Source organism: Triturus cristatus, chromosome 1_1 (genome assembly GCF_964204655.1).
Source record: "Triturus cristatus chromosome 1_1, aTriCri1.1, whole genome shotgun sequence".
Classification (NCBI taxonomy): Eukaryota; Metazoa; Chordata; class Amphibia; order Caudata; family Salamandridae; genus Triturus; species Triturus cristatus.
The window spans coordinates 80,341,536-80,368,348 of NC_140579.1; the positions used below are offsets into that span (position 1 = coordinate 80,341,536).

A 26,813-nucleotide genomic window follows, 5' to 3' on the forward strand; every position below is an offset into this window, starting at 1 on the left:
ATGCTCAAGGCTAAGCGATGATTGGTTAATCACGCGCTAGTGAGCAGAGTAAGACTGCAGAGTAAGAACGATGTGGAGAATGACTGGCAGAGCTGGGCATAGAGAGCTGGACTGGCTTCATATTTTCATAAATGTCTTTCTCACCAACTTCTTCCAGATTTTAGGAATCACGAATCCCCAGGGACGGAAGAAGTACATTGCAGCAGCTTTCCCCAGTGCCTGCGGGAAAACCAACCTGGCCATGATGAGCCCCTCCCTGCCTGGCTGGAAAGTGGAGTGTGTTGGGGATGACATTGCGTGGATGAAGTTTGACGCTGAAGGTGACCACCCTTCTTGCAAGCGGCTCTCTTCTGCTAGCTTCATGTGTGAAACCTCCTCTCACTTCTCTCGCTCGACTCACTCGTTCGACACATCTGCATTTCCTTCCCTGAGGCTCCCCCTTTCATCTCCCCCTAACCCTTTGCTTCCGTCTCCTCTGCAGGGCGCCTCCGAGCCATCAACCCTGAAAATGGCTTCTTTGGCGTAGCGCCAGGTACCTCCATGAAGACTAATCCCAATGCCATGAGGACCATGCAGAAGAACACGATCTTCACCAATGTGGCAGAGACCAGTGAAGGTGGCGTCTACTGGGAGGGCATCGACGAGCCTCTGCCTTCCGGGGCTACGGTCATGTCCTGGCTTGGCAAGCCATGGAAGCAGGGTGAGTGCCTTTGAGGGGAGCAATGGAGGATTCCCTTTAGTAATCATATCATGGCTATGCCCCCTGACTTGTGGCCCTTTTAGTCTTTGTTACAATCCATACAGGCATACCCAAATCCTGACCTGCTTAGCAGGGCTATAGCGCACAGACCCGGTGGTCCGTCAAGCATGTCCCCCTCACCTTTTGTATCCGAGGCAAGAGGGAACTGTGAGATCCATCAAGAAAATATAAATGGTCTGTCCGGTGTGCTCTTATGGCGCACACACAGAAAGCCTGTCCGTTTTATGCGGTATGACAGATGCAGCGAAGACCCATTGACCATTCCACATTGCACAGTGTTACAATGAGACAACATGACACCATGTTTAGTCCTCGATGTAGACATTCCCTGTGAGCTGCTTGTCTCAAGTTAAAATTCTGACCAGGCTACCTTACTTTTCCCGCCTTCCATTATTCATGAAATAAGATGAGCACTGGAAGGAATGCAACCTTTTCGCTGTGTTCACTCCTGTCCCGTGGACATCCACAGTGGGTGCTCTAACCTGCTAACTCGGCACAGCCACATTTGGTATGTTCCAAGGACAGACTTTTTATATTTCCAAAGTGCTATCACTGTCACTCTTGCAAGAGAGCTATCTCTGCACAGCTTGCACAGGGACAGATATGGCTAGTACGAGTCCAAGATATATTTGCCCCACCTGCTTCTAAGACATATCCTTTTTAGTTTCATGTTTCCCTAATAGCCTTTACTGAATGATGTGTCTCCACCTATATCAAAAGTACTGTGGCTGTTCATTTGTAAACGTTGATGTAGTAAACTGTATCAAAAACATATTTACAGCATGGAGGTAATCTATGCTGAAATGCTCAGACAAGTTTAAAGTTAAATCCCAAACACCAATTATCCCTGTAGCGGTTATGATACAGAAAACAACATTTTCTTGGGCTTCACTGAAGTGCTGTGACTTCCAGTGGCATACGTACTTCTGGTTGGGCTGGAGTGACTTTGCTATACTCAGGATGGGGGGGGGAGAAGCCCACTGACGGCTGGCACGTAGGATATCTGAGACTTGATGCATTTTTCTGAAGAGATGAAATGGTTCTCACTGGGGCCCGTGTCCACCTGGACGCCTGGGCCAGATGTATACTTGGGTGCTGAGATTTGTGATGCTCGGGGATCTGAACCGTGAGGGTCAGTGGTAGAGTTGGGAAGCATGGAGAACTGGGTTCGAGGCACATCGAGAGAGGGAGTAAACCCTGTGATAGTTATGACCCCAGAAACTAGTGGATAATGCAGGGTAATAAGGGACATGTGTTCCATTTTCAGGTCTCGTCTGATCCAGCGCTTTAGCGCTGCTCTCGCGAGAGCTTTTGTTAAAGGGGGATCTGGAAGTGCAGACTAGTGCTTTTCAGGCCTCCAACTACAGTGCATGTGCGCCGGGCACGCGCACCATTTGTCAGCCTGCCTGATCTCTTTCGCGGGCGCTTTGATGTTCTCAGTGAGCCGCGCGGCCACTGAGAACATCAAAGCGCCCGCATGCGCACGTAGAGTACTGTCAGCACACGGCTCCCAAGCCAGGAACTTTATTATGAGATCCGCCTTATATTAGAATGATTCAATTCAGACCTCTCCGTTTCGGACCGGGGGAATGTTTTAGCGATTTAGCAGGCAGACAGACATTTGCATTTCTTCAATAAAACGAGAGCGAAATGGGCTTTGACTCATTAAACTAGGGAGGTCCGCCCCTTAACAAGAAAATCCATGCTTTAAATGGACAGTTATTAGGTAGCTGCACTTTTTAATTTGAAAGGCACAGTTCCGTATTTTTAACTAGCAAACTTTTAATGATAGCGTATCTGCACTTCTGCGTTGCAACCAGGTATCCTGGGAGTCAGAGTACCTGCACTTTAATGTTTAATTTTTAATCAATGACTGAATTGATGACGTGTATGCCCAGGTGTGCCACACTTGTTGTGTTGACACCAAAAGCTCCGGGGGGACAATGCAACCAGTATTCAAGCATTAAAAAAATTCAATGCATAAAATGTTAGACAAGTAGCAGGAGACAAAATATGCAAAATGGCCGTGATGCAAACAAAATGAAAACGTGAGAATGACATCTATCCAGGAAACGATGCATGGCTATAGAGGGAGTTTTGTTATGATTTGACTGATTTATACTTTTTTCAACGCACAATACATATAAGGGTCTCTTGGCGGGGGCTTCGTACTTCCTGGAAATAACATTTCAAAGGAGCCAGAATTACCGGGTTTTCTCTAAAACATATCAAAGCAGTCTGGTTCGAGGTTTAGTGCTTCAGTGAACGCTGAACCTCATTTGCCAGATAATCACCGATTGCGAGTAACCCTTCTAAGAAAGGGAAATTACAGGATCCTATTGCACAAGCCATCTGTGTTGTCAGGTTTCGCCGGCACAGCGCTTGCGCAGTACCCATGGCAAAACAGCCGGTTTATGTGTGCAGGTCCGTCATGCTCCTTTTCCGAGAAAGACCTAAATAAGCAAATTTGTGTAAATGCATGTAGTCTGTGTGGACCTGGGGAACTGGGTTCGAGCCTCGGTAACGACGCTGAACATCCTGTGATTCTAGGCAAATCACTTAATCTCCCTGTGCCTAACAAAAAAATGAATGTGTGTCCTCATGTAACGTAACCGGTGCTATGTAAAGCGCTCTGATACCCGATTGGATTTGGGTCAAGTTTGCGCTATATAAAACTCTGCTAAAAAAAAAAAAAAAAAAGAGCTCCTTTCAGGGGGAGTTCCTTGGACTGTCAGATCCAAGCTGCACTCTAAAGGATCATTTGTTACACGCCCTCATCCACTCTCCCTGTCACCGAGCCACCTTTCACACTCCTGGGCGACATGAAACTTTAGCAGACACCGTGGACCGCACAACATCTCAAAAATTAACACGCATTGGCATAGCCAATAGGTCTCGTTTTTGGGACCTTTGTAAGTATTTAGTTATGCAGCACAATATCCTTGGTGCAACAACACCAACTGTTGCATGGCTAAACACTTATATGGTCCCAAATGCGAGACCTATTGGCTATGCCAATGCTTGTTGGTCATGGAGACCATTCTACTTGCAAGGTGGAGGGGGCGGAGTGTTATCGTCACATAGTCTCAGGGATGCTTGATGTCTTCTTCTCCCCCCCCCCCTTTTTTTTAATACATTTTTGTTTATTTATATTAACCCTCAATCTGTTCCCTTCTGTTTTCCAGGTGACAAGGAGCCATGTGCCCACCCAAACTCCCGTTTCTGTGCTCCCGCAGGGCAATGCCCCATCATGGATGAAGCCTGGGAGTCGCCAGAAGGAGTGCCCATTGAAGCAATCATCTTTGGGGGCCGGAGACCCAAAGGTAAGTCCAGTTAGTGGTATACATGAGAGAGGGGGGCTAGTGATGCCATCAGCTGCTGATGAAAGGTGATGGAGCACTGCTGGTGGAGGAGGTAGGGTGATCTTTATCAGTGAAATAGTACATTTCATAGGGTTTTCCCCATCTTGCTTCATATACGCATGGTGGGTATTTGACGCCCATAGGCATTCACCATTGCTGATAACCCGAAATACATGAAAGTTGTTGAGAAATATATAGCCACCATTGCTAACACCAGGCTTGGAATTTCATTGATCTTAGCCTTTTTTTTCCTTTTTCCTCGTTTGTACTCTGGGCCTGAGGCTTCACTGCCTGTTTTTAAAATTTTTATTTTACAGAGTTTTATATAGCCCGAACTTGACCCGAATCGGGTATCGAAGCACTCTACATGAGCACCAATTGCATTACATTTTTGTTAGGCAAAGGGAGATTAAGTGATTTGCCCAGAATCACAGGATGTTCAGCGTCATTGCCGAGACTCGAACCCAGTTCCCCAGATTCGAGGTCGACCACCCTAGCCGTTAGGCCAACTCCTCTCCCCTGGAAACTTTCACCTCCATTTATACCCCAGGCCTTGGGATTTACTGCTCCTAGGTCTTCACCTCCATTACGATCTTCCTCAGGGGGTGTTTATAGAAGATAGTTTTCACCTCCAGTGTTTCTTTTCAGTGCATACTATTATTCAATAAAATGCGGGGTTATGGCGTTTTTTAAATGTCTATTAAAATCTTAGAGGGTATATTCTGCCTATTGCTTTTCCCATCATTTATATCACCATTATACATCCTTCGGGATTAGAATGCACAGCCCACAGCATTTCAGCTCCATTATTACCACCCAGGAGTGGTAGTAGCGGCTCCTGGTGGGAGTGCTGCGGAGCGGTGAGGCGGGGCGGAGGGGTTAGAAAACCACAGAATACGGCTGAACGGAGGCAAGTACATTAATAAATAAATAAAACAAATCACATTGCGCACGCCGCAACGCCAAATGTGCGTAATGTAATTAGTTTTATCTATTTATGTACTTACCTCAATTTGGCCGTATTCCGTGGTTTACTACCCCCTACCCTGCCCCTCCCCCGTCCCGCCTCACCGCCACGCAGCACTCCCACCAGGAGCCACTACTGAGGAGTGGGAATTTATTACCTGTAGACAGTCACCACAATTATTAGCCCGCAGGGCTGGTTATTTAATATCCACAGCCATTCACCCATACATAGCTCCATGGGGGCAGGTATTTACTGCTCATAGCCTCTCTCATCACTTGGCTCTCACTCTCAATACTTGGCTGTTTACTTCAGTAGCTTTTCCCCTCAGTGAATACCCATGTGGGGTGGATCTTTACTTCCCACATGCAAGCCCCACCCCCATATCTTTGCCCACGATCTTCCAATTATGGTTTTATAAATGGGATTTGTGGTGAGCTGGTTATCTTGAGGCGCACCACTTATTTAACATGGCCCTCCCTCCATTGTCTCGGTCTCCCATGTCACATCACACATGAATCGGGTTATGACCTCATCATCTAAACTGCAGAAGTAATCTTTCCATTATTTGTATTCCAAGTCATGTTGTGGGTCCCCTTACCTTGCTGCTTAAAATGATCCCTGTGAATCTCAGGGAAGTCCACCCTTGAGCCTCAGGGCCTGTTGAATCTTGCTTTTGGAAATGCCTTAAGTAGTGAAAACACCTGGGGCACTATTTGGGTATCTGGGAAACATTCAGCAGGTCCCATGATCAGTTTCAGTCTGTGATGACTTCATCTTGTTCTGCACATGCTTGAAACTCCATGTGGCCCGGTTATTAAACGCAGCATATCTGACAGTGGCATTTTTATTGTGGAGCAGTAGCTGCGAGGTTTGCTGTGAGGTGCCACTTAAAGGTCACCGCCTAACTCTCAGGCCTCCCGCCTTACCCCTTGAAACCCCATCAGTTTCTTTACGGTGTTGTGACCTCTGCCATCTTTCACTTCTAGGAGTGCCTTTGGTGTACGAGTCGTTCAGCTGGCGTCACGGGGTGTTTGTCGGTGCCGCTATGCGATCAGAGTCCACGGCAGCAGCTGAACATAAAGGTAAGACCTGTGCCAAACCCAATCTGCATGTGACAGCTGTGGGAATGCCTCCATCGACTTGTTTGGCAGAAGCATGGGGAGAGTCACCCAACATGGGGCCTTTGAGAAGTGGATGCCAAGTGTTAAGTGCCTTTCAAGGTTAGAGGTATGCCAGCCCACTCATTGTGGTCTGAAAGTAGCTTGGCAGAGACCTTACCCAGTGAGGTCTGAGATGCAGGATCCTTGCCCATCATGGCTTCACTGTGAGTAGTAGGGTCTGCCTAGTATTGTGTAAAAAATAAAAAAAAGCAGACCAGCAGCGTTAACCTAAGATGGGGTGTGTATGTGTTTGACCTCTACGTAACCTGACATGTGTAAGGGCTGTATAGTAGTTACATCCATTACTGGACATGTGCTAGGTCTCTAGATGAGGGACGTACAAGAGGCTGTTGGGCATTTTCAGCATGGTAGGCATACAATCCGTTTTAGAGATGCAGTCGCTCTACAAAGTGGTGGGATTGAATGGTGAAAGGCCAAACCCTTGAGATGCCATGGCTAAAGATAAACCCTTCTGAGGTCATGAGCCTGCAATTCAGGGGTTACTTGCCTGTGTAACCTGTAACGACTGTCTGACTGTTAGGATTTCACCAGGCCCTTGCTCCTCATGATGCATGAACTACAGACCACTAGGGTCTATAGAGGCGATGCAACAAACAGTTTAGTATAAACGCTCTCTATTGTCTTTCTCACTGTAGTTTGTCATTTGTACACTTTTTTCTCTCTATTTTTCAAAACTTTACACACATCTAGATTAAGGACAAGATTTTGATTGAGGCTTACATATTACTCCTTTGAGCTAACAAATGCTACCGACCTATAGAGGCAACACTAGGCAGAAACTCATTGACCAGTATGGAGAACATAGGACTACTTTATTTCATCATGTCAGACTCAACTTTTTACCCTTGGCGAAGGTAGCAAAAAAGTTATAAATAAACTACTGTTTATCTCCAGGTGATCCTCAGTCACCTCTTACAAGCCCTTTCTACATATCGCCTAGGCAACCCATCCACTAAGCGCTCCATCTTTCAAGCCTGTTGGGACTTGCTCAACGAGGAGCAGGACCAGAGGATGAAGCACTCATTCTTAGTGGGTGAGGGTCCTTGTTATCTAAAAGTAAGACCTCCATGAATTTAGGTAGAACACAATTTTCTGCACTACACCCCAAGGGAATTTACACTGCGTTGTTTGGTTATTGTATCTGGCAGGATGTATGGTGGATCAATTACATTCCTCTCCCACCCCCTTTCTGAGTGTTTGAATAAAGATAAACCCAGCCTCATCCTGAAGCAAGGTCAAATGGATACATTTGCGAAGTTAGATGGCATAGCACCGATGGACCCCGGGTTTGGCTGTGTCACAACAATGCAGGCGCAAGCCACCTTGACTCATCAGTCTCTGCAGAATTCATTCAGTGATGATCCAGTTCTCATGCTCATCTCCATAGATCAATATTAGGGAAGTGGGCATGGCTGTGGTGCTCCCCCACCAGGATCGAAGAATACAGTGAATCGAGTCAATGAAGCTCAGGACTGAATATCCAAACTTGAAGTGGTTAAGGAGGTGCAAGCCAACAAGTCTGTATCTTCTAAATAGATGAAGTAGAGGATGCAGCGGGACGAGCCTGCCACATCAGTCTAAGATGCGTGGGCTTCGCAGAGGGTGTGAAGGGCAATCATCCCGAAGCCTTCCTAGAGCCAGTGGCGTACTCTCTCAGATGGTTGGTGTTCTTGTTTTGAGGTAGAGCCTGATCATTGATCCAACAGCCTCCTGCAGAGATCACAGTGGTGTAAACTTCAATTGAGTGATATAACCCATTAATAACAGACATGGCACACTAGACTCCAACGGAGGACTTTGTTGCAGCTGCTTTGTGACGGCATGTAGCTTACATAATGCATGGCAGCACTGCCATGCCTACAACCAATAACACACCTTTTTTTCAAGAGTGCACAGATCCATTTCTAAGTTCTATTTGTTTTAATTTTTTTTATCGAATGTGAGAATGGTAACCGAGGTAGACATTTTAGCCACAGGGCTCTCAAAGTACACCCCAATTGACTAAGGACTAGAGGGAGGGGAGGCAAGGCTCAGCAAACCAACATGTAACGACTTAATGCTTGGGGTTAAAAAAAACACTAGTCTTAGCAACACTAGTCTTAGGATGGCCCTACAAAAAGAAACCGAGAAATTCCATTGACTTAACAAAGGTTCCATTGATTCCCCAGCAATATTATGGAAAGCATTTTAATCCGTAGTGAGAGGCAGGGCTGTAGACTACATCTTGAAAATAAAACATGGCAAGCAGGAGGAAATCTGTGCTGCAGAGTTGGTACTCCTTAACGTGGAGGGACTATACAGAAAGCAACGCTCCTGCTTGAGATTAAGAATGGCAAATTGCAGTATCGACAGCTTCTCACAGAAGAGGCCAAAATCTGTGGTTATTGCCAAAAGCCAGTTTTACGACCAAGATGATAAAACTGTAAACTTATTCTACGGACTGGGGACTAAAAAGGAAAATATACACCATTTCGTATACACCTGAAATACGGAAGGGCAGAGAGTAACAGACCCAGCAGCAACCGGAGCACTGAGTTCTAGCAGGGAGGGCGCTCTCAAATAGTGTTACCCTGAGGCCTCCGTAGCAGATCTTTAACTGAAGAGCCTCACTGACATGACGAGCGACCCTATTGACTACCCCATTACCGAGGAAAAAGGTGACTGGCGCTATTGGGCAAATGTCCTCATAGAAAGCCCTGGGAACTAATGGATTCTCCGTAGAATTAGTAAAGTTACACTCCAGCATACTGGACCATATCTATTGACCACGCACACAGCTGCAAGGGAATTGGGTGAGATACCGCAAGACTCCATTGAGGTGGACATAACCACAGTGCGTAAACCTGAGTGTCCAGTCAACTGCTGCCACAATTTCATTTATGTTGAAGCTATAATATATGTGATGTCACAAAAGTCAATGCATATCACGACTAACAGCACTATAACCATGGCCTGGTACTAGCAGTCCTTCAGATAGACTTTGACAAGACTTTAATAATCTGAAATGGGAGCACATTTTTGCCCTCATATGGCTGAATCCAGGCCAGGTCTTCCTTGCATACCATAGCTGCATTGTGGCTGAGACTAGCACTGAGCTTAACCGCCAACCAGATACATTTAGCACCTGTGACAGGAATGGATCAAAATAGAGACCATGCAAAGTGCATGGTCTCTGGTTTGATCCGCTCCTGTTATGATCGCTTAGAGAAGTGAGGGTACCATTTTTATCAGGAGAAGTGTGGAAACGCATGGTGATAGGAACTTGTGGAACACTACATATTCCGGAAGTTTCTCTCAAAGAAATGTCAGGGAAATAGGTGATTTTACCCAAAGTTTGGGGTTTCCATGGCATTCTGAGTAAGAAAACTTAGTGGGAGCCATGCAAGTCGCGCCAACCTGGACTCCATTGGGTGTTTAGTTTTCAGAAATGTCTAAATTCAGAACGGTTTCCTGGTTGTTGGCTGACCCAGAGTCCGAATAGTGCTGCCATTCAGCATGGCAAGTGACGGGAAATTGGGATTTAGCTCAATTGTGAAAACCATATGCCAAAACTACGCCTAAAAGAATGCAGATTTCCTTTTGCTTGCCATGGGAATGCTCTGGTCCTCATGGGGGATCAAATAATGTTAGGGGTATATGATGTCAAGACAGCCCCCATCCCATTATTTCTTTAAGAAATATCCCTGGCATCAGTGTGCTTTCTGCCAGCTCCCGGGAAAGATTCGGGGCAAATTCTCCAGTCGTCCCCCGGAAAGGGGGACACAAAGACTTCTGGGTTGTCTCCTGGGTTGGAGGCTCATAAGGATGCCAGGGCTTACTGCGGGTAACTCCCGCCTCCAGTTACCACCAGACTTCGGGGTGGGGGAGTTCTGCCCCCAATGGGGCCAGTAGGGTATAAACTACTGGGCCCTTTCTGGCATGTCCTGATTCTTGGGCGAACCGGCCCGAACTCTTCTCTTTTGAGAGGGGGATCACATTGATGGCTTAACCATGGCTCAATCCGTCCTATGGAATAGTCAAGCTGCCAGATTGGAACTGACCTGGTATTGTAAATCGGTCTTTGACGAGAATCCAGGCATGGCAGATTTTATGGCATACTACCAAGCGTTTTACTTAGCGGTCATGACTGACTGTATGTTTGTTACCGTGGAATACTCTGAGCGAGCTGGGTGATGAATGGAATAACACCTATACATGACATCTGTGGGGGCTGGGTGGGGTAGGTGTCAGCAGTGATGATCTACCAGCCACTAAGATAGTACTGGTAAGAAGGAGAGACACCTTGCATGCCCTGGGGTGGACAAATAAGCTAACAAGAGGAACCCATCCCTGTGCAGGGATACTCCCAACATAGTGTTGCAGCTGTTGAGGGTTTCCAGGGCTGGGGTGTACTTGACATCTTTATAATAGGGATTGTGGTCAATTGTAAGTCTACAAATTCATTCACAACCGTGAGGAAGGAGTTTGGACTTTTATAGCCCCAGTTCTTCTGCTGCTTACAGCTCCGCCATGCACTGACACTCTACCAAACCATTCTTGAGGAGCTCCCCCAATCCACCCATTAGTGGTGAAACTCACCATGTCTAAACTCGCAGATAAAAAGATAATGTGAATGTTTAAAGCAGTGGTGATGCATACGCCAGGCACCTTCTCAGTACTAATAGAGGCATAGGAGGCTTACGTTGGTCCCTTGGATGTAGTGGAGCGGCTTACTGCACTGATGGCCCCTAGCCCAATAGCCATATCGTCAGCCTACAAGCTTATCCAATTTAAATATTCACGCCATGCATACTTCACAAGAATAAGACTCTGGAATATTGGTAGATACTCTCTCGCAACAAACCCCCTCGCCCCTCCCACCCCATCTCCCCCCGCCCAACATGTATGAAATGTCAGCGAATGGTGACTTTCATTAGGGGCTTCTGGGATGCAGTGCCGGAGTTACTGACAGCATATTAGGGCACCGAGCAGTCCTCAAGCCCCAGCCCCCCTTGTGCTACTAAACGGTCTAGATTAAATGGATTTAAACAGATGTTGCCTTACTTTTAGGGACCTAGACTTGAAAGACGCTAAAAGGGAGACTGATCGGCACAGGAGGGAGGCGGAAGCTCTAAGCCTGCTTAAGCAGGGATAGACAGGTGCAGAAAGCTAGAAAAAACAATAAATGAGGCTCAGAGCCACCCACAGAAGCACAGCAAATGGTGGGAAACGAACAATATCGAGATGCCTCCAACTAATGCACTCCATTGTGTTTATAAATGTAGTAATTGTTCTTGCTATGTTGCACTTTGTTATATCCAGTTTTACATGCTGTGTATCTAATGTCTGCTCTCTGTGTCTATGGTGTCTGTGAGGTGATGGTGAACCCTGGTGTGCAGTAGATGCCACCAATCAGACGGAGGAGCTCAGAATGGATAGGCCTGAGCTGATGCCAACATGCTTCTGGTGGGGTGCTATTAAATATAACTTCCCTCAATAAATCAACTTAATGCTACAATTGCTTTGGACTTCTTTACTTAATAACCTACTTCAATCCACTTTTACCTACAGATAGGACTAATGTGCTTGGTACTCGCAAATGGGGGGATGTCACTGTTCCATGCCCCCTGGCATTTTCTTCTCCTGTTGATTGGTACATGAATAGCTAGTAAAACAGTTTATTAAACAATGAAGTCTAAGAACTTTGTAACAGCGCCCCTAAGGAGTCTCGGAGTGGCCCACTCAGAATGGTGTTTTTGAGATATATGGTAGCAAAGCCACCATGTTATCATTAGGAGAGACACACCGGATGTAGTGTCTTTGAGAGCTTTTTCCTAGTTGGGGTCTGTGAAAGCCACAACTCAAACGGTCTCTAAGAACTATGTGAGTCTGACCCAACATGGTGTCTATAAGGACTTGGCAACGTTACCCAAAATATACAGCTGTTTACCGTCTTCCCTTCTTTCTTGTCTCCCAGGGAAAGTCATCATGCATGACCCCTTCGCCATGCGCCCATTCTTTGGATACAACTTTGGCCACTACTTATCACACTGGCTGAGCATGCAGAACCGTCCATCTGTCCACCTTCCCAAGATCTTCCACGTCAACTGGTTCAGAAAGGACTCCGAAAACAACTTCCTGTGGCCCGGCTTTGGGGAGAACTCGCGAGTCCTGGACTGGATCTTCCGACGTGTGGATGGCGCACCTGGTGCCCGGGTTACACCCATTGGTTATGTGCCTGCAGAAGGAGCACTGGACTTGCAAGGGCTGCCCCCAATTGATACCAATGAGCTCTTCTCCCTACCCAAGGGATTCTGGGAGCAGGAGGTAGGCGAGGTCAGGCACTACCTGACTGAACAGGTGAACCAATACTTGCCTGGTGAGGTAGTTAGTGAGCTGGACGCGCTGGAGGAACGGGTGAAGAAGATGTGAGTGTCTGAAGGAAGAAGGTGCAAGTCTTTACTGCCTGGCTGCTCTGTTAGTGAGGGAGTAATGGTTACACTCCTACAAGGGATGAAACTGTGAAACATTCCATTGTTTACATGATTTTTTAAGGACAAAAATCTGATTATTTTTCAGGGAAGACACTCTTCATCATGAACCATAGACAGCTTTCTGTGGGGAGGAAGGGGAGGGAAATAGGGATTGGGTTGGGTCTTTTCGGTGTTTTTTGCCTTTTAACTCTCTTTGTACAGAAATAAATTGAGGGAAGTGTGTTTTCTGTACTTGTTGAAGAAAAATAAAGAACTATGCTGTGAGTTTGGATTACTAGACTCAAGTCTGTTTGCGAAAAATGTTGGAGGTTTGTTCTTCTGTCCTATTGCAATAACTGGTCACTAAGGAAAATCAGTGTGGCTCATTCATTTAGCAAGGTATCCAAGAGACTAAGGTTATGTTGCACTCCAGTTAAATAACCACATTACTATATTTAGGAGTTTGACTCTTTGGGAGCACCCACATTGACAATTAATAAACTCCAAGTCCAGTCAGAACAGCTACTTTTGTAAATACAATATTTCCTATTTACAGGGAGGTTTAATAAGCCAGCTGAAATTAATTTATAGACAAAAACAAAGAAAGGCAATAGGTTCTGATTCCCAGATACGATCCAAGACTTCTGTACAGCGACTGATCACCCGGGGGCTAGATCTAGGCTGACCCTGGTTTCCCCTACGGGAACTGGGCAGGGAAGGTGTAGGCTCGTTACACTTGCTGTCCTAAATTGTACTGCATCCCTGCAGTTAGGTTTTGGGGATTCTGGCCTGACAAGTCCTTGTGTCTCTGGTCGGATTGTTGCAGCGCGGAAACCTGCGTAACGGGAATCAAGGCAAAACCCGTACCGAATAGCATCCCTTTATCACAGACCAGACATCACGTTAACACATTCACTCATTCAATCACTGGTGGGGCCCATAACACCAACATTCACACTTCACTTCTTACTGTGAAGAAACAGGCTGAATTATGCTGTCGGCGCAGGGTACGCCTGAAATCTTCTGAGTTCGCCTTCTAAATGTACAGAGACACGGAACACTCTGTTGCCATAGGAACTTCAATTTATTAGCTGCAGCTAGGTACAGTTGTCCTAGAAGTACATCAGTGGTAGGTTCTCAGGAGACTGCCACTTCAATCCGTGGCTCACAGTCTTTTATAGCGCTTGAATCCCCTAAAGCAACAACCCCCTCAATGTGCAATAAAAACGAACAAATCATCCACTAGCAAACATTCTTTGTACAAGATACAGGATAATAGGTAATAGAAATTCCTTCCCTAGGGTCGTGTTCTCTACCTGACCCTATAGGCCAGGTGGCATGAGCATTCCTAAGTTAAATTAATTTACAACAGGACGTGTTTGCGTGTTGCAGGTGGTGATTCGTTAAACAATTGGAGAGGCAGAGAAAGATCACCAAGGGTCAATAGATGGTTATCACGGGAATTAGTTGCTTCGAGCCGGGTCTCAGAATGTACTTTGCTCAGAGAGACAGGAAAAGGTCGTTTAACATGTTACAGTACAGAGTATGAAAGAAACGCTACGAAGGTTGTCTGTGCCTGAGTGAGGGCAACATCGCAATGGTGTCAATACGCAAGATGGAGCCGTAATCAAATTTCCTCAACTGGTCTGCACTTACAGGAGAGATAAATGTTCCAAGCGCGGACATGGAAAGAATACCTTATGACCTATGGAGAGAGATTTATTCACACATCTATACACTAATATTCTTATATCTACACACCTTAAACCTAAACATTAAGATACTCCTCCCACGTGATCAATGGATCATTTAGTTGGATTGGAGTGATGATTTATTCCCGCTAAAACATACTCAAAGATCCTGATCTATCTCTTCTCAATAAACGACCAAACACATTTTCTTGTTAATCAATATTTTTGTTTATCTAATTAATGCAAGAATTTAGTTCCATCTAATACATTTATTAATCATTACGCAAATCACAGAACACCATATTTACCTAATCTGGCTATCAGTCGTCCTCTAAGTCATCAAATTTGGTCGTCAATTAGTCAGAATTCGAAAGTTCTTCATGCAGCACGCTACAGTCCCAAAGATTGGGTCAAGGACCAGAGACGTGCAAGCATCGATCAGTGCCCATAGATTTTAGGTAGTCCTCAGTTCATCAAGAAATTGGACAGCAATTCAGTCTGTCAAAGATTCAGGAACGCAGCCGTCATGTAGAGTCACCGTCGTCTCCGTCAGCAAAGTAAAGTACGGGAGCAGTAGAGATAGAGATGACCTCTCTATTCTAACGTCACTTTTATAATGAAAGTAAGGTCTAAAAGATACATTTTATAAAATTTGGGCTCATCCCATTGGTTGGTTTGGATCGTCTGGTGAGGTTTCACACAGTTCAGGAGGTTATGTCATTAGACATGATCCATCCGGTTCCTTGCATTAGTCCTTTGTTTGAATACTTGGCGAGCATCCCATCGTGACCTTGCTTGGGCACAGCAAGTCTAGGGTCATGCCGAGGCCATTGGTACATGTGGTGGCGCAGGCGCACTTCGCCCGAAACCTCGTGGAATGGTGGCAATCGCGTCGAGTCAGTCAGGCGGCCATCTTGGTTTTAGGCCCAAAGGACAACTTAAGCGAAACAAACACAAAAAGTAATTAAAACATAGAAATAACGAATAAAATGTTAAACCCTCACTAATTCCTCTGTGTGCTTGTATTTATCTAGCGTATGGCGACATTTAAAGCGTTCATATTCACACATTGATGTCATCTGGTGCAACATATGATAACGTCACAAAAGCAACATATATCATGCGATATTCTATTTTTCTAGTATTAGTATGCGTACGTATGTTAATTACAAATTATTTTAGCCATGCAAAATGCAAATCCCACGTGTATTTCGTACATTAGTAATGTTGATTAAACTTCATGCAAACACATTAATAATATTACAATTAATAGATTATTCTAATTAGTATAAACATGCAGAATAGGGGGGTATACAAAATTGTGTACTACCCGCTCCATTAGGATCACTCTAGATGTCTCCATGTAGACTTCACCTATCTGGATTTCTCTCTTCCTCTCTTGGTGAGGGACCTGCTCTTCATCTCTTACTGGAAGTTCACCATACTCTTCTTTAGCCGCACTTTTGGTAGAAATGAAGCATGGTCTTGCCCTGTAGTATGAAACGGCTCCAGCATCCCCATGAATATGCTCGTTGGGCCGAGGAACGGTCTCCTCACAATCCAGACACTAACCCGTTTGTGGCTTCTAAATAGGACCAGATTCATCATACTCCAGAGGCAGTGGCAGGAACTAGAGGCAGCCAAACTTCAAGTTTCCTTGAAAGGTTAAATACTCCTTCGTACAGTATGGAACTGGTTTGGCAAATGAGAATTGTGGCTGCCCCCTGCTACTATCATGACTATTAGAGTGTCGGGGCAGAGATCCAGGGGAAGAAGCATGCAGGCTTTTGCATCCACAGAGGGAAAAGACAGCCAATCTACAAGAGAATTAGCATTTTTTGCAGTCTACCACACACTCCCATGGACATGATTCCACATATACTCCATGTGTGTGTGTATGCGCAAAAAAACCTTGACTGTGAGGAAGGGCCACAAAGGACACCAGGTCTGAGATGCTGCTCAGGTTTTACAAGGGAAAGACCAGTGGGTCCACTCCAATCCACAGGTAAAGCTGGCTCTGCCACAATAGTATGTCACTGCCAACTACCAGTCTCGTCGTAGGCCGGTGTCCGTGAGGGGTAGGGGTCGTGGAGTATTCCCCCTTAAATATGGGTGGGGATTTATTTTGGTTACACCCCAATTAAACATCCTTCTGGAAGTCTATCAGCATCTCTTTGTGATGTCGCTGTGCTCCACGGGAAAGTCTAACCTTTGCAGGTATGTCTAATATCAGAGTGAGCAAGTATCTCGAAAGATCTCGTGATGTCGCCTCAGATGAAGCACAAGTTCTATGAGGAATCAGGTAAAATCGACAAAAGGGTGACAGTTTGCAAATCCCCAGCCACATAATACACTCAGACGCGTCTTACAGAGATCGTGAGTACATCTCTCTCCTTTCAAATTTCAAGTAAAGTGGAACCCAGCCGAGCAACTTCTTCAGATCAAATTGTTGGAACTAAAAGCAATGTCTAGCAATGACGATGTTTCAAACAAAAGTATAAATGAAAAAATACTCTTTCACACAGATATGACAAGCAAGTACCCTGCAGGTCTCTACACAAAGCAAAACATGTATTTGTTTCTTTTGCTCCTGCACACCTCGGTCAACCTATTTCCAAGGCTACACAACCCACGAGAGGGAAAATTTGGAAGCGAGATATGAAAAATATCAGTTCCAACGTACTCTCAAGCTCCATCCCTAACAGCTTGCTCCCCCTTGAAGGATCATCCGATGCTCATAGCCTGACCAATCACTACTTCCACTCCATGAGCACGTTTCTAGACAAAGTAGCTCCCCTTCAACTGAAAAGAATCACCAAAAAAGACTCAAAACCGTGGTATGACGGCAGGTTAAATGAAGACAGAAGATCCCTCGAATTAATCGAACGACGGTGGAGATCTATCCCATCCGCTGACCACCTCAAGGCTCTAAGAACCACGAGAAATGCCTATTTTAGAAAGGTCAGACGATGTAAAGCGGACTTCTTCAGCACTCAAACCTAGCTAAGAACCAACCCAAAAAACTATTCGAATTAATCAAAGCGCAAACTAAGGATGCCCCATCCCCCCTCCGCCAGGATAATCCAGACATAAGACCCAATTGCGAGGATTTTTCTGCATTCTTTACTAGGACGACGGAAACATAAAGACGGACCTGCTCAACGACTTAATAACTCTCACGGACACTCAAACAGTCCCTCCAATTACCACACCACTAGCCCGAACCTCCAGTTCTTCAAAATTCGACCTCAAACAACGCATCATGGTCCTCCTTCAACTTTTACAGTAAAGAATCCATTAAAAAAATCTGATGGCCTTGAATCCCTCCAACCACTTCACAGACCCTCTCCCCGCAAATTACCTAAAAGACTTAATACCATTTGTACTACTTCTAATACCATTTGTACTACTTCTGTTGACCAAGATCATAAACATATCCCTCAGTTAAGGAACCATCCCAGATATCCTTAAAGCAGGACATGTATCCCCTATCTTAAAGAAGCCATCGGCCAACCCATCGGACTTAAACAACTATCGCCCAATATTCAACATCCCCACTCTGGCCAAACTCCTAGAAAAATGTGTTCATACACAGTTGGGCAACCATATAGTCCATTTCAACCTGCTCAACCAATACCAATCTGGCTTCCGGGCAGAGCACAGTACAGAATGAGCCATGACACTCATAATAGACGACGCACTAAAAATCCTTGACCAAAACGAAACTCGTTTACTAACCTATCTTCGGCCTTTGACACAGTCAAACACGACAACTTGCTAGACCTCTTGAAACACAGAATGGGTTTATCCGGCTCTGTACTTACCTGGCTCACCTCCTTCCTCCAAAACAGATCACAAAGATTCAAGGTCAACAATTCCTTATCCAATCCCGTGCCAGTAACTTTAGGAGTACCGCAAGGATCATGCCTCTCACCCACTCTTTTCAACCTCTATATGGAACCACTCACCGAACTCTTCAGCGCATCTAAGGTCCACTATCACATCTACGCAGATGATACGCAACTCTACTTAAAGATCCATTCACTTGGGGACATCAAATCTCTCAATTCAACGCTGGAAAAAACTCAATCCTGGCTGGCCGAAAACCATCTGAAACTAAACGCCCTCAAAAATGAATTCCTCTAATCGCCCCCACTCAACCATTCTTCCATCATTCCTGACTGGCTGAATCACCTAACAGCACTCAAAGGTCAACCACTCATTGTCGGTTCAGCAAAATCACTGGGAGTAACGCTGGACAGAAACCTAAACATGCAGAAACATATCAGTGCCTCTACAAAAGGAGCACATTTTCAAATAAACACCTTAAGAAAACAGAAACCCTTTTTGCCCGCAAATGACTTCAAACAGGCTGTGCAAGCCTTAGTAATCCCAAGAGTAGAATATGGATGTGTCGCCCTTTGCGGTCTTCCCAGATCAACGACTGCCCCGCTAAGAGCCACAATCAACACAGCGGCTAGACTGATCACAGACTCCAAAAGAAACTGTCATATCTCCCCGGACCTTAGAGTTCTCAATTGGCTACCATTCGAGGCGAGATTTCATCTATAAATCGCTTGTATGACACACAAGGCCCTACACCACAATACCCGAAGTTATCTATCACAAAAACTGTCACTCTCATGTGGTAACAGATCCACCAGAAGCTCCAAGAATCTTCTTTTGAAACCGCAAAGATTTGCCAAGAAAAAAACATAAAACCAATCCTTCTCAGGAATGGCCCCTAGGATCTGGAATGCCCTACCCCCAGAAACGAGACAGAACCCCTCTACTGCCTCTTTCAAAAAAGAAGTGAAATCGATTCTCATGGCTAAGTTTACGTGAAATATTTCATTTCCGGATTTTTAGTGACTACTTTGTATTGGATCTATCACACCAACTCTTGAACTATATTCTCAGGGATATTATGTTTCTAAAAAATTTGTATATAACCTTGTAATGAATGTATATTTTTTTCCCCCTAGTGGTAGCTACTTCTATGTATTAGACTCAATCATAGATTCTCTACTATATTTGTATCTGCTCCTGACATCTTGCAGGTAAAGCGCTCGATACCCGCAAGGTTCTTGTTTGTGGTTGGAGGACGTTGTCTAGGGATGGGTAGTGGAACACCTGTATAACGTGGTGATAGGTCGGTTTTTAGCAGGGGTTATTATGTTTGGTATTTCCTGGGTTGGGTGTTGGGTGTATACCCTGGGCTGATGGTAGGTAGGGTAGAGTTATGAGCACAGCCTGCGGTGACGAAAGATAGGGAGTTGGCGGGGTCACCTGAGTGTAATGCAGTCCTTAGCTGGGCAGCTGCGCTGCAATCTGTGACAGATCAGAGTCCGTTACATTCAGACAACCTTCTGTTGCCCCCTCCGTGGAGCTGCTGAATAATAAATATCTTCTCCTCGGGGGGGGGCGCGGGCGACGCGCTTCTAGGTGAAGAAAAAGGAATGGGCCAAACCCTCGGGGGACATTCCCGGACGTCTGCCCCTCGCTACAGCAGGAACATGGAGCGGGGGAGGGGAGAGCCGAGGCGGGGCGGGTGCTGTTGCTGCAGTCACTAGAGAAAATGAGCAGGAAGACTTGGGCAGGACAGTGACAGGAGAAGTGGGTGAGGAGGCGGGGAAGAGAAAGGGACATGAAGGCAGCAGGAAGTAAAATAAACTGAAGAAGAGGGGCGGAAGAGGCAACTGAGTAGAAGAGAGAAGGGGGAATGAAGGGGTAGAGAAAAGGACAGCAGAGGGAATGCAGCGAGGGAGACGGGGCAGAAAAGTGGGCACGAGAAGATGGAGTGCGGGAAGGGGAGAGACGTCAAAGAGACCAGTGAAGTGGGGCAGAGGCAGGAGAGAGTGGGAAAGGGTGTGAGGAGAAGGGACAGTATAGGAAGCGAGGCTACGGAAAGAGCGGGGCAGCACAGCGAGCGACCTGCTGGGGTAACAACAGGACTCAGGAGGGTGGCGAAAGAGTGTCAGGTGAGGGAAAGAGTGGCAAAGTAGAGCGGCAGACGAGGGAGTGCGAAACTGAGCGATCGGATCGGGGGATGAAAAGGTTGGAGAGAGGATAGAGAAAGCGAGACTGTGAAGGAGGGAGAAAAGTTAGGAGAGGCAGTGAGAAAGGGGAGATAAATAATAAGGAGCAGCGAGGTAGTGACTGTAAGGGGGAGGACAGCGCACAGAAAGTGAAGGATGAAGGCGCGGAGAGAAGAGATGGAAAGGAGCTAACTGTAAACTGAAACTAACAAAAGGAAGTGTCTGACTAGATAAACAAGCACAAGCCCCGCGGAGCGTGGCGCGCGCGCTTGGCGGGGGAGCTTGATGACAGTTAATAGCTAACTGTAAACTGAAACTAACAAAAGGAAGTCTCTCACTGGATACACAAGCACAAGCCCGGCGGAGCGTGGCGCGTACGCTTGGCGGGGGCGGGGGAGCGCATTCCAGGCGGGGGAGCGGACCCTTTGAAGTGCTCCCAAAAGCGGAGTGCATGGCGGCACGATGCGCGTGATTGTGCGTGTGCTAGCCATGCAATCCGCTTTTGGGAGCACTTTGAAAAGCCCTTTTATAATAGTCTCGCTTTGCGATCGCTTACGCGATAGTAAGGCGAGACCTAAAAATGGAGAAACACCAACAGGTTCACATACATGCCAACGTTTCAGAAGAGCAAAGCGGAGATTTTTAAGAAAAAATCGGGAGAAAGGAGCCTTGAATCGGGTTACTGTCATGTATGGGCTTTGGAAGTGTGCTGCTGCAGGACTGGACATTTGAAACGCAAATGCACGTTTTTTTCTTACCTTTCAGAAGCATGGAGACCAATGGCAGGCAGAGAGAGGGTGATGCAAGTGTTGTGCACTGGCCTGGCAGTGCATACGCCCCCCCCCCCCCCCCCTCGTGTGTGGCAGCCCGGGCTGAAACAGCTTCCCGGGCACACACACAGCCACCCCCCCCCCCCTCCCCTCCCCCCCCCAGTACTTCACAGGTCTTTAAAAGACCATTCGCTTGGTAATGAGGCTGGAAGAATTAGCACCTTACACATTACCAAGCCCGGTCAGCTGAAACCCCGAGGAATCTGGTTTCGGGATGCTTGAATCGGGAGGCGGGAGACTAGTCTTGAAATCGGCAGTCTCCCGCCTGAATCGGGAGGGTTGGCATGTCTGGGTTCAGTTTAAGCATTAGAACACAATCGCGGAAGCAAGCACTCGCACAGAACGACTCAGATTACTGACATCTTCAGCATGTGACCTGGAACCAAAAGGAGAAAAGATTCACCGATTCTGTTTCGACTGCGAAAGATAACACCAGCATGGAACAGCGTCCCACCACAAGCAGAAATTGGCGAGAGATAATCCCAGTAATGGGAGACTATCTGCACAGCAAGCACAGAGTGGCAGAGTACACTACAAAAAGAGGGGTGCTGGCTCGAACTCGAAGCAATACTAGAGGAATCTTTCCCAAAGTAGGTGTCCTGCGAGCCAAGAGTGATGGCACCTGCCCCATTAAAGTAGTATTTTCCCCCCAAACTGTAGTCAAGTAGTCTGTGGCTGCACCTTTCCCCCCAAACATGTAGTTACTAAACTTTTACATATTTGTCCAAGGCTTTGTTTTAGAAGGCAACCGAAAAAGCCAGCCCAACTGGTCGGGGCAGGGGGGAGACGGCTGGACCCACACATCCTCAGCTAAGACCCTGGATACTGGGCAACTTCAAGTATAACACAGAAACGTGTGAAGTGGGAGATCCTACTTTAGGGAAACTGGACTGGCAGGGAAGAAAATGTTTCTGCAGCCCCGGGACAGGGAACAAGAGAACAAAGCCACGCAGTCTGTCACGTCCACAGAGAGATCATGGTAGAGGGCAGCAGGGGAACCAATGTTTTGTGCAGATTTGAACCATGTCCTATAATCCCATTCTCCTTGCCACGGTCTCCTGTTCTCACTCGCACACACGCCAGGCACGCTTTAAATCCCGCACCATGGGAGGAACGCGAAGTCAGTAGTGTTGGCCAGGGCTGGACTGAGAACCAAAACCGGCCCTGGCAAAGTGCTGGGCCGCCCCCCTGGGGTTTGGGGGGCGGCCGAGCTCTTTGCCAGGGTCAGTTTCGGTCGATTTTGTTACAGGGCCGATATTGCAGCTATGCTGCAAAAACGTCCCTGTAACAAAATCGGCCCCCCAGAGGCCCAAAACTGGCCCCCACCCTGGCGGCCTACCGGGAAAAGCCCGGTGCCCGCCACGGCCAGTCCAGCCAGCCGGCCTAAATTTACAGGATACTGGAAGATGCTTCAAGCCAGAAGAACAGGTTTACAACAACGATGCCCCCCTCAATGAGTATGGCGGACATCGACCGACTGATCGCTGTAGGCTGCTTACAGGGTGCAGCAGCCCCCCTCGAGTACCGGCGAGGTAAGCTTGCCTGGTTCGCCTACGGGGCAGCCTCAGCTCTACCATCGAAGGTCAGAACAGAAGGTGGAGGAGGTACCTAAGAGCACTCGAAGGCTGCCAAGTCCAATGGAGTAGGGGGAGGGGTGGGGCACGTCGGAAAACAATTGAACAGGGCCGGGGAGCACAACTTTTAAAAGCCGTGCTAGAACTTCTTTCTCTACAACCTCTGACGTTTGTGGAGTTGCACCGAGCCCACTGCACGCGCTCTCTCTCCTTAGTTACACTGCCTGTCACAACATGACGAGTCCTTTCTCAAACAAACGCCAGGTTTGTTTGTTTTTCCCAAAACGGCCTTTCACCTTTTAGCTCATGAAAGCCCCGTGGCTTGGCCTAGTAGATCCTGTGTGTAAGTAGGTGTCGTCCACTCCGACTCCCTATTGGCCACTGCAAGACATTATCTTCAGTTTCCTATTCTATAAACAGGCCACCGCTATCTCGGAATCCGTAGAATCACCCTGTTGATTCCATATAGACCTCCCGTGAGACTCGGTAAACGTTCTGGGCAATAAACAATAGCCCACATCAGGCCCGGCTCTAGGAATTTTTATTTAGGTGGGCCAAGGGTGCATTTGGGTGGGCCACTGCGGGCTCGGTTTGTCGCATATATGTCTGGGCAGGCCTGCTTCCGGGCCCTCCTTTATCTCTTCTTAGTCTTACAAGGCCCAGTGTTTTTTCTATGTAATGTTCCTATGATGGGAAGAGGAGGTTTCTGATGTGGGAGTATCAGGCAAGTGACACTACTCAGGCTCCCTCTGTGTGAGTCTTCAGGGAGAATCCCTCTTCATTACTGCCTCCACCTGACCACGGACTCTGCAACGCACTCCCTTACAGGCTTGACTCTGCAGCCACGGGGACCAGGAGATATCGACAATGACCAAAGTCCTCAGGCGAGCTGTACCACGAAGGATGTTGAGTGCTGGGGGGTGAGTGTCCGGATTGGAGACCAACAAGCCTTGGCCACTGCAACCCACGCGGTCAGAGAAAAGATGCTTCGGTGTGGACCAGCAAGGTCCTGTGAACTCCCCAAGCAATGGAGAATCAGGGCACGTCTGGAGCAACCAGGAAATCCCACTGAAAGTTAAAGTACCCTTCTCAGGTACCCACAGGTCAACGGACCATGGATCGCGAAGGGACCTCAAGAGGAATCACAAAATACCAGCCCACGGAACACTCGTGTAGTGTAGGCCAGTAATTTTCGGTGGAATCACTGCTCGGGGTCTGGACTACAAGTAGCCCAAAGCACAGCTTCAAAGATTGCCAAAAAGCATATGCTGCTGCCAATGTGCATGGTGTCCAGGGGTTCGGGTTGCACGGTCCCCACGAGGGCTGCGGGTCTCACGTTTGCTGAGAGCTTAGGAACCCACCTCCTGTGTTGCAAAATCTTCGGAGTCCTTCAGGAGCTGCGTAGATGTAGTGTAGATAGTTGAAGTACTTGGTTTCTGTAGCAGAGTTTCGTCCAGGTAAATCTAAAGTCCTATAACCAGGGGTTCCTACTTTTTTACCCAAGGAAGGGGTGGGATACACTCTGGGGAACCACCTATGGGAGGTTCAGGGCAGAGGGGAGGCTACACCCATGTCCTTTGTCCAGTTTCGAGCCAGAGCAGGGGCTGATAGCCCCTGCAACCGGTTTGAGCTGGACTATGCACAGGGACACCAAATGTGCCCCCAGTGCAGACATCAAAGCACTCTCATTGTACCCAACCAGCCCCAATACACTAAAGCCTGTCTTAGAGGTGGTCACAACTCCCTGTGACAGGAAACCTATTGTCCAGCCGTCCCCTGCCGGAGTTTCATCCAGCAGCAGGAGGGCAGACTCGTGCCTGTGGCTGGCAGCATCCATTTTCTGATGCCAGGGTTTGTAAAGCTGGTACCGGGTGTACCGGTGCTGTTATGTTTCTCCCTCTAGTAGTGTGGAATCATACCCCCATACCAGTTACTTGTGTGGAGGTATGATTCCAAGCTGTTTGACACCAAACACGACATGTTTCCATGCAGCCGCTTTAAAGTTAGCATTTACCACGAGGTTATAATGCACTTAAGTATATATGGTTGGCTGCATCACAAACAACCTCGCAATAGAGGTTCCAAAAGCTGCAGAGGGGCTCTGCTCATGCATGGGCACCCTCTCATATAAAACCCAGCACCCTGCCTTCAGGATTGATAAAGCCTGCCATAGGGGTGACTGATAGGTTTATATGTGCAGTGATTAGGATAGCTATAGTGAACCTATATCTAAGTAAGGGTTGCATACACCACCTTGCACAGGCTGCTGTAGCAGACCTGTTGTGCCATTTTGAATGGTCTCCTAGGGGTGGCATAATACATGCTGCAGCCCCTGAGAGGTCTCTGGGGTACCTATGCCCTGGGTATATAGTATACCATATACTAGGGACTTATGAGAGTACGTCACACACACTAGCCCTAGTAGTTAACTAGGGATGGGAACTAGAGGCACAGGACCTAGGGACTAGCCAGCCTCCAATACGACATATAAACACAAATGGGGCTGTCCCTAGTTGGGGTTCCTACAGGATTACTAGAGATGCATGTCCAGTGGGGGCATCTCACAAACAGTGAAGGACTGGCCTCACACACTACCTGGTGTCATGCTTCATCATAGGCCGTCCTCGCCGCCCAAGAAAGCTCTGACCGGAGTTTGGAGCAACCCAGTCCATGATGGTCTGGATTTTGCTCTGCAATGGTTGAACCTGGTCTCCACCCACAAGGTGGCCCAGGTACACAACCTGACTCTGCCCTATCTGGCACTCGGTGGCCTTGATAGTTAGGCCTGCTTTCTGCAGGGCCTCCAAAACATTTCTCAGGTGAACAAGGTGATCCTCCCAGGTGGTGCTAAAGACAGCAATATCATCTAGATATGCTGCACTATAGGCTTCCAGGCCTGTAAGGACTTTGTTCACCAACCTTTGAAAAGTGGCAGGTGCATTCTTCAAACCAAAGGGCATCACCACAAATTGGTAGTGCCCACTAGGGGTAGAAAATGCTGTCTTTGCTAGTCTGATCTGCCAGTAGCCATCTGTTAGGTCAAATGTGCTCAGAAACTTGGCGGAGGCCAAAGTATCTATAAGCTCATCTGCCCTAGGGATTAGATGTAAATGTAAATGTACAGGAATTTTATATAGCACAAATCACCAAGCGGTCTCTAAGCACTTGCTTAGGGAACCCGTCCTGGTATTCCCCTGTGAGATAACCCGGCAGGGCATCCGCAAGGTGAAAGCCAGGCATCCCGCCGCGAGGGGCCCATGTGGAGATTAAGCAAGCTATTGCCCAGAGTCGCAGAGTGTGAACCCATGAGTCGAGTAGGCACTGGAGCGAGAATTATCGAGTCCATGGACATTTATGGACTCAAGACCCAGCCAAGCCGGGAATTGAACCCTGGTCCTGGGCTGACCTCTGCTTCCAGGTCTGCCTCCTCTAACCAGTGAGCCACACTTCTCCACATATGGCATCAATCCTAGTGACTGCATTGGGACCTCTGTAGTCTACACAAAACCTCATCTCTGTTTTACCATCTTTGGTGTGAGGTTTGGATACCAAGACTACTGGACTAGCCCAAGGGCTATCTGAGGGTTCAATTTCACGCATATCTAACATCTTCTGGACTTCAGTCCTGATACAGTCCCTGACGTGGTCAAGTTGCCTGTAAATCGTATTTTTAACAGGCAGACTGTCCCCAGTGCCACTTCATGAGTGCACCAGGTAGTCTGACTTGGAGTCAGTGAAAACATATGTCTAAACTGATTGAGAACTTTTCTGCAATCAGTTTGTTGTTGGACAGTGAGGCTGTCTGCCAATTCTACACCATCTACTTAACCATCATCAGGGTTCTGTGAGAGCAGGTCAGGGAGTGGATCACTCTCTGGATCACTCTCTTCCTCCTGTACCTCATCAGTAGCCATGAGCAAGGCCATGTCAGCCCTGTCAACATATGGTTTGAGCCTGT

At 47.2% G+C, this 26,813-nt stretch overlaps 1 protein-coding gene across 3 annotated transcripts in view; it reads left to right on the forward strand.

Annotated features, from left to right (window-relative positions):
- Nucleotides 1-13,007, forward strand: part of LOC146869503 (phosphoenolpyruvate carboxykinase [GTP], mitochondrial-like) — a 103,806-nt gene extending 90,799 nt beyond the window's left edge. For all 3 annotated transcript variants that reach the window (XM_085601630.1, XM_085601460.1, XM_085601545.1), the window contains 5 exons: nt 158-320; nt 482-700; nt 3,946-4,083; nt 6,076-6,171; nt 12,227-13,007. In XM_085601630.1, the coding sequence (XP_085457756.1) occupies nt 158-320; nt 482-700; nt 3,946-4,083; nt 6,076-6,171; nt 12,227-12,681 (1,071 nt within the window). In that variant the 3' untranslated portion in view covers nt 12,682-13,007. The remainder of the gene's footprint in view (nt 1-157; nt 321-481; nt 701-3,945; nt 4,084-6,075; nt 6,172-12,226) is intronic.
- The last annotated feature ends 13,806 nt before the right edge of the window (nt 13,008-26,813 follow it).